Source organism: Glycine max, chromosome 16 (assembly GCF_000004515.6).
Source record: "Glycine max cultivar Williams 82 chromosome 16, Glycine_max_v4.0, whole genome shotgun sequence".
Classification (NCBI taxonomy): domain Eukaryota; kingdom Viridiplantae; phylum Streptophyta; class Magnoliopsida; order Fabales; family Fabaceae; genus Glycine; species Glycine max.
In genome coordinates this window covers 18,202,759-18,210,678 of record NC_038252.2, presented here as the reverse complement: position 1 = coordinate 18,210,678, position 7,920 = coordinate 18,202,759, and the positions used below count along the sequence as shown (strand labels likewise).

Genomic DNA, 7,920 nt, shown 5'->3' with positions numbered 1-7,920 from the left:
CATGTGTAACTTGTAATGTATCTGTCGCAAACTACCCTTCGGCAGGAGGGCGACACGTGACTCGCGAGATGCGTCTTCCAAGAAAGGAATACGCGCGGAGTCGCCACCAACATTTATTTGAGGAAAACGTCAGAAAAACCAGAAAAGACGTGGTCTACGAACTTTAAGTGAAAGGTTCAGGAGTTGTATTTACGCACGGGGAAGGTATTAGCACCCCACGCGTCCGTCACAACGGACGGCAGCCTTTAATCAAATGTGCGAATATGACTTCAATTTGTGTTATCTTCCCTTTTTTACGTTCTTATGTCTTTTTATGCTTTTTTATATTTTTTATCTTTTTGTGGTCGACGAGGGTGTTTTCCTTTCTCCTACGTATTCCTCAATTGTGATAAGGAAATTAGACCTGCATAGTTCTTTGTGAACAAAGTGTTTGGTTAAATTGTTTTTATCTTTTTTGCAAAATATGTTTTTGTTGAATGAAAGGTCATTTAAGGCGTTGGACCATTAAACAATCTTTCGATTCTTTTGAAAAGAGAGAAAAACATTAAGGCATTGGACCATTAATGATTTCTTCATTCTTGAAAGAGGTAATAAAGTTACGTGTTGATTTTAGGCCCTTAGAAATCTACATTTAACCAATAAAAGCGGAAAAGACCATTTCAAGGCGTTGGACCTTAAAAATGGCTTTTTCAGGTGATGAAAAAAACTTGGCTTATGAATTGATTTTAGCCTTAATTTCACTTTGGTTATTAGTCGATTCGATTTAAGAAAGGGAAATCCAAAAGAAAACGTCCGATTGATTTTTTTTAATTTATTTTACTAAAAGATATTTTGATTATTATATTATTATTTTGCCTCTTTTTGGTTTTAAGCGTGGTTACGGCATGACCGAACGGTCGGAATTCATTTTAACAGAAATTAAAGGATGTTACAATATGAATGATCGGTGGAAATTTATTTTATTTTTGATTAGGCGAGAAAATGACTTAAATAAATGACTAAAGCACATCAAAAGGGGGTACGGAAAGTAAATGAAATGAAAATAAAAGCACGCAAAAACAAATGAGGACCACTAAGGGTACATAGAATGAATTGAAAAGTTAGATTTCGGGAACTTACCGGTTGAAGACCGAAGAACGACGAAGAACGGTTGAAAATCTTCACGAAATCACCCACGGAAACGTCACGGAAGCGTTACGGAAGCGCCTCGGCTTGGATTTTCTTCACGAAAACAATTTTTCTCACTAATTTTAAGTGAATCTCAGATACCAGGAGGGTTGAACATTTTTGTTCTTCCCTCCTTCCCCTATTTATAGGAAAAGGAAGGAGATGATTGCCACCCAGCTCGCCCAGGCGAGCTAGGTTGCTTCCTCTAGAAGCAACCGCCTTTTGGAGGAACATCCTGGAAGGCCCAAGTGGGCCTGGTTGCTATTTGCACCCCCCTTTTTACTAAATACACCCCTTGCCTTTTTTTGCTGATTCTTTTTCTGTAATGTTACAGAAACTTACGAATTACGTAACGATACTTGTTTTCCTTCCGTAATGTTACGGAACCTTACGAATCACGTAATCATCCCTTTTTTGCCTTCCGGAATGTTACGGAACTTTACGAATTGTGCACTAACACTTCCTTTTAATTTTTGGCATGTCACGGAACTTCACAGATTGTGCTACAATGCTTTCTTTTGACTTTCGGCATGTCTCGGAACTTCACGAATTACCTAACGATGGGTGCCAAGTTCCTCGAAGTGGTCAAACGAGGGTCGCATCCCAACAATGGATGGTCCCTAGACGAAATTAGGGTATGACAGTATCCCACATTTCTTATGAATTTTTACAATTTGAAATTCAAAAATACTCATCCATGCCCAATGCAGAAGTAATTATTTTCTTGGCTTTTAAATTATATTGAACCCTTCTTCTTTCATCTGCATCCCATTCTTCTCTGAGTTTTTCTATAGTTGCATATCTCACTACCATTGTAGGAATAAAGGGTCCAATTTCAATGGCTTCCCATATATTTAAATCTATGGCTTCTATAAAGATCTGCATACGGGTTTTCCAATAGTGATAACCCTCACCATTGAAAACAAGAGGCCTATTAATTGAATTTCCCTCAGGAAATGGAAAGTTAGATGAGGCCATAATTATTCTTGAATTTTTTAAACTTTAGACAAGAATCTCGCTCTGATACTATTTGTTGGACAAGTAGCCTCAATAACTTAAGAGGGAGGGGTGAATTAAGTCTTACAAAATTTCCCACTAACAAACTTTTAACCCCCTTTTAAATGATAGGCTCATAATGCAAAAGAAAAAGTAACAATAAATTTAATAATGTTCTTTAAATGTGCAAGACAAAATGAACTACAGTAAAATAACTGAGATAAGGGAAGAGAGAATTGCAAACTCAATTTATACTGGTTCAGCCACTTCCCGTGCTACATCTAGTCCTTAAGCAACCCACTTGAGACTTTCCACTATCTCTGTAAATCCTTTACAGACTTTGAATACACCTTGGGATCCTTCACCCTTGTGTTCAATATTCTCCAACAGACAACCAGTCTCTTGATTACAACTGAGTTTCTGAGATGAACAAAAAGATTTCTCTCCTTTAGAGTAGTGATTCAAATTAGAGATCCTAGAGGAATTTCTCTCTTTTAAAGATGATAATACAAATTGAAGTTCCTAGATGAATTCTCAATAGATTTGCAAGTGTTTAACCAATAGTTGTTGAGAGAACATTTGACAATTAAGTTCTCTTAGAACATCTCTCTCATGCTTTTCGAAGTCAGACACACATATATATAGGCCCATTGTGCCTTTTCAAAATGTTTTGAAGAGATGTGTCTTTTCAAAAAACTTTTATGAGCTTTCTCACTGGTAATCGATTACAGGTTTTTGGTAATCGATTACACAGTTATATTTTGAAGGGTCATGACTATTCAAAGTGTTTTTTGAAGTCTCATTACTGGTAATCGATTACAAACATCTGGTAATCAATTACAAGATTCAAAATTCAAATTTCAAAACCCTTTTGAAAAGTTGATTTGCAAACTTGTCTTCTGGTAATCGATTACACTGCCTGGTAATCAATCACCAATGCCTTTAATCTCTTGGAAACAATTTGTTTAAGGCAAAAACTAATCAACCAATTAGATTGTTTTGAGGCCTTATCTTTTTCTTGATCTTGTTTGCTTGACCTTGAATTAGTCTTAAAGCAATGCTTAACCTTGGATGTTTGTTGAAGCAACCTTGTTTGATTATACTTTAGCATCATCAAAACCCTGTATTCATACATTCACACCATGGCCTTATTGAAATGTTAAATAGCTTATTGTCAGGAAACTCTTTTTGAATCTTAGGTCCTTGTGCGGTCACCTCATCAATAGTTAGCCTAGACAAATGATCAGATACATGATTTTCACTTCCCTTTTTATCCTTGATGTCCAAATCAAATTCCTGCAATAATAGAACCCAACAGATAAGTCGAGGTTTAGAATCAGCTATAACCAACAGATATCTTACAGCAACATGATCAGCAAAAACCACAATTTTAGATCCTATCAAATAAGATCTAAATTTTTCCAAAGCATATACTATTGCAAGCAATTCTTTCTCAATTGTGGCATAATTAATTTGAGCTTCATTTAAAACCTTGCTTGCATAGTCTATGACATGAAAAAATTTATTTTTCGTTTGACCCAAAACTGCTCCTACTGCATAATCACTTGCATCACACATTATTTCAAAATCTAGTGTTCAATTTGGAGCAGTGATTATGGGTGCAAAGATCAGTTTCTGTTCAAAGTAACAAAAGCTTCATAAAATAATTTATCAAAATAAAATGAAACTTCCTTATTCAAAAGATTGCTCAAGGGCTTCGCAATTTTAGAAAAATCTTTGACAAAACGCCTATAGAATCCAACATGTCCTAAAAAACTTCTGATGCCTTTGACATTTGCTAGTGGTGGCAATTTTTCAATGACTTCCCCCGTAGCTTTGTCAACCTCAATGCCATGCTCTGAGATTTTATGACCCATCACAATGCCTTTAGCCACCATAAAGTGGCATTTCTCCCAATTGAGTACCAGGTTTGTTTCAACACACTACTTCAGTATAGTGTCAAGATTAGACATACATATATCAAAAGAAGAGCCAAAAATAGAGAAGTCATCCATAAATACTTCAATACTTTTTTCATTTAAAACCTTGCTTGCATAGTCTATGACATGAAAAAATTTATTTTTCGTTTGACCCAAAACTGCTCCTACTGCATGCATAATCACTTGCATCACACATTATTTCAAAATCTAGTGTTCAATTTGGAGCAGTGATTATGGGTGTAGAGATCAGTTTCTATTCAAAGTAACAAAAGCTTCATAACATAATTTATCAAAATGAAATGAAACTTCCTTATTCAAAAGATTGCTCAAGGGCTTCGCAATTTTAGAAAAATCTTTGACAAAATGCCTATAGAATCCAGCATGTCCTAAAAAACTTATGATGCCTTTGACATTTGCTGGTGGTGGTAATTTTTCAATGACTTCCCCCGTAGCTTTGTCAACCTCAATGCCATGCTCTGAGATTTTATGACCCATCACAATGCCTTTAGCCACCATAAAGTGGCATTTCTCTCAATTGAGTACCAGGTTTGTTTCAACACACTACTTCAGTATAGTGTCAAGATTAGACAGACATATATCAAAAGAAGAGCCAAAAATAGAGAAGTCATCCATAAATACTTCAATACTTTTTTCAATGAGATCAGAGAAAATAGAAAGCATGCATCGTTGGAATAGTGCAGGAGCGTTACACAAACCGATGGGCATCTTTCTATAGGCAAAAACACTAAAGGGGCAGGTAAAGGCTGTCTTTTCTTAACCTTCAGGAATAACAGTGATTTGATTATATCCTGAATACCCATCAAGAAAACAATAATATTGTTGCCCTACTAGTCTTTCTAGCATCTGATCCATAAATGGTAATGGAGAATGATCTTTCCTGGTAGCTTTGTTGAGCTTCCTGTGATCAATACACATTCTCCAACCCGTAATAGTACGATTTGGTATTAGCTCATTTTTTTCATTTTTTATAACAGTCATACCACCTTTTTGGTAACTACTTATACTAGCCTTACCCACTGGCTAGCAGAAATAGGATATATCCTTCCAGCCTCTAACAACTTGACTACCTCCTTTCTTACCACTTCTTTCATGGTTGGATTGAGGCGTCTTTGTGGATGAGCTATAGGTTTATAATCCTCTTCCATTAAAACTCTATGCATACAATAAGAAGGACTAATAGCTATGAGGTCTGATAAGGTCCAGCCAATTGCTCCTATGTTGTCTTGCAAAATTTTCACCAGTCTTTTTTCTTCTTCTTCAAAGAGATTTGAATTGATGATGACTAGCTTCTGGAGTCACCTACAAGAAAAATATATTTCAAGTGTGGAGGTAAGGCTTTCAGCTCTATTGCTTCCTCCTTCGGTTTCTTTTCTTTTATTTCTTCAAAGAGAGATTGGTGGTAAGGAATTTCTCTAAAGGCATTTAGCTGTTGGAGACATTCTCAATTATTCTTTGCTTCAACTTCACTCATCTCCTCAAAGGCTTCAGTCAATGTTTTCTCTAACCCATCTTTTCTTTAAATATAATTTTTAGAGTTAGAAGTTACCTCATGCAAGACATCCATTCAAAAACACTCCCCTTTATCTTTCGGGTGCTTCATGGCTTCGAAGACATTAAATTGCACTTCACCACCTTGGACTCTGACAGTGAGTTTTGCATCGTCAACATCAATTATTACTTTGGAAATCTTCATGAAAGGTCTGCCAAGAATTAATGGAACTTCATTGTCTTCATCCATGTCCATCACCACGAAGTCGACTGGAAAGAGAAATTTGTTGACTTTCACCAATACATCTTCAATAATACCATAAGGATGCTTGATAGTTTTGTCAGCTAGTTGCAAAGCTATTCTTGTGGGTCTAATTTCAACTTCTCTGATGTGTTTGATCATGGATAAGAGCATGAGGTAGATGTTTGCACCTAAATCAAGAAGTGCTCTGCCCACCGATAATCTCCCAATAGTCACAGGAATTGTGAAACTACTGGGATCTTGTGATTTTTCTGGAATGGATTTTTGGATGATTGCACTGCATCCTACTTCTAGCTCTACCATTTCATCATCCGTGGTTCTCCTTTTCTTTGTAAGAAATTCTTTCATGAATTTGGCATATGTTGGCATTTGCTCTAATGCTTCTGTAAAGGGAATGTTAATCTGCAGTTTCTTAAAAATATCTAAAAAACGTGAGTACTGCTTTTCTTTATCCTTTTTTGATGGAGCATGTGGATAAGGAAGATGTTGAATTGCTGGATGATCTATTACAACTTTGCCTTTGTTAGACGTTGTTTTCTTCAATTTTTGCTTCTCCACTTCACTTATTTCCTTCTCTTCCTCTTTAGCTAATACTTCATTTTTTTGCTCTTTTTCGACTACTTCTTTTGCATCACTCATTTTTACAACTCCTTCATTTGTCTTTTTCTCACTATACTCACTTTCATCCTTCAAACCGACCACTGCCCCCCTCCTAGTTGTAACTTCCTTACATTTTTCTCTTGGGTTGACCTTTGTGTTTGTTGAGAAGGATCCACTTCCGTTCTCAAACATTTGTTTCGCCAATTATCCCACCTGAACCTCTAGATTTTTAAAAGAAGCATCAATGTTCTTTTGGTTTGAGATGGATGCCTGCATAAGCTGGGTTAAAGTATCTTTCATCTTGGACATTTTATCTGGCTGAGCTTGTTGTTGTTATTGACCCTTATTTGAAGAACTTCCATTCGAGTTGTTAGAAGAACTTGCAAAATAAGTGTTATTTGGACCAGAATATGCATTATTATGTGGTCTCCAGCCATAAGGCTGATTTGAACCTAAGCCACCCCTATTTCCTTGGTAGCTTCCTTGAAAGTTTTGTTGAGGTCTGCCTAAATTCTGTAGAGAATGGACCTTTTCTTCTTGTTGTCCATCATCAAGTGCTGAACAGTGGCCAATCTAATGGTTACCACCACAGAAATCACATCTCAAAATTTTTTGAACTTGGTGAGCTATCAGTGTTTTCTGTAGTCCACCTTGGTGACTGTTAGTCGATGAATACGACTAACTTTTGTGTATAAAACTTGTCTAAATTGTATCAAACTTCCCCAGTTTATGGTTATTTTGTAGTGTTATAAGTATTTTCTGTTAAGTATAGGTAATAAATACTTAGTACTTCCATTTTTGTGTGTTTAATAATCATTTTTTCTCAATTTCAAGTTAATTAGGTGACTTTGAAAAGTGTTGTTTTTCACCTTCTCGCTAAGCCAATCTGCTGGCTTAGCGAGCGTCCGCTAAGCGCAACACTCATTGGCTAAGCACGAGGAAGAATCTACAAGCCAATAATTACCTACAAGGGTTGTTACGTCACTGTAACAACCCCTACAAACAAGGACACGTAGCTCCCTCTCCACTTTATAAGTACCAGGTTCCATCTCACTCTTTCCATACTCACTCATACTCTCCTAACTCACGTACTTACTTAAGTGCCAGAGTCTTTTATTTTTTTGGTCCCCCCTATTGTCCTCTTAACAAATGAACTCTCATAGTGACGTGCAAGATCTTGGAGCTCACCTTGGTCACGTCCACCTTGACGTGGAACGTCTCCAGATTTTGGTAAGTTCATAATGAAATGAGAGAAAAGAGAAAATTTGAAATGTAATAAATGATAGATAAAGGGAGATAAATATAAAATGATGTCCAAATTGTTATGTTCACATGTCAAAATTACTGTTTACATGTTGTGTATGTGAAAATTGTTTGAATAAAATTAATCAATAAAGTTTAATATGTTGGTAGTCCTTGTAAATGCAGTAGTATTATTCAGTTTTA

At 36.1% G+C, this 7,920-nt stretch overlaps 1 protein-coding gene across 1 annotated transcript; it reads right to left on the bottom strand.

The window, feature by feature from the left end:
* Positions 1-5,688: 5,688 nt before the first annotated feature.
* Positions 5,689-6,666, bottom strand: LOC102664980 (uncharacterized). Its single transcript, XM_006599858.1, has one exon. It carries the CDS (start codon positions 6,664-6,666, stop codon positions 5,689-5,691), a length of 978 nt encoding a protein of 325 aa, XP_006599921.1.
* Between the last annotated feature and the right edge of the window lie 1,254 nt (positions 6,667-7,920).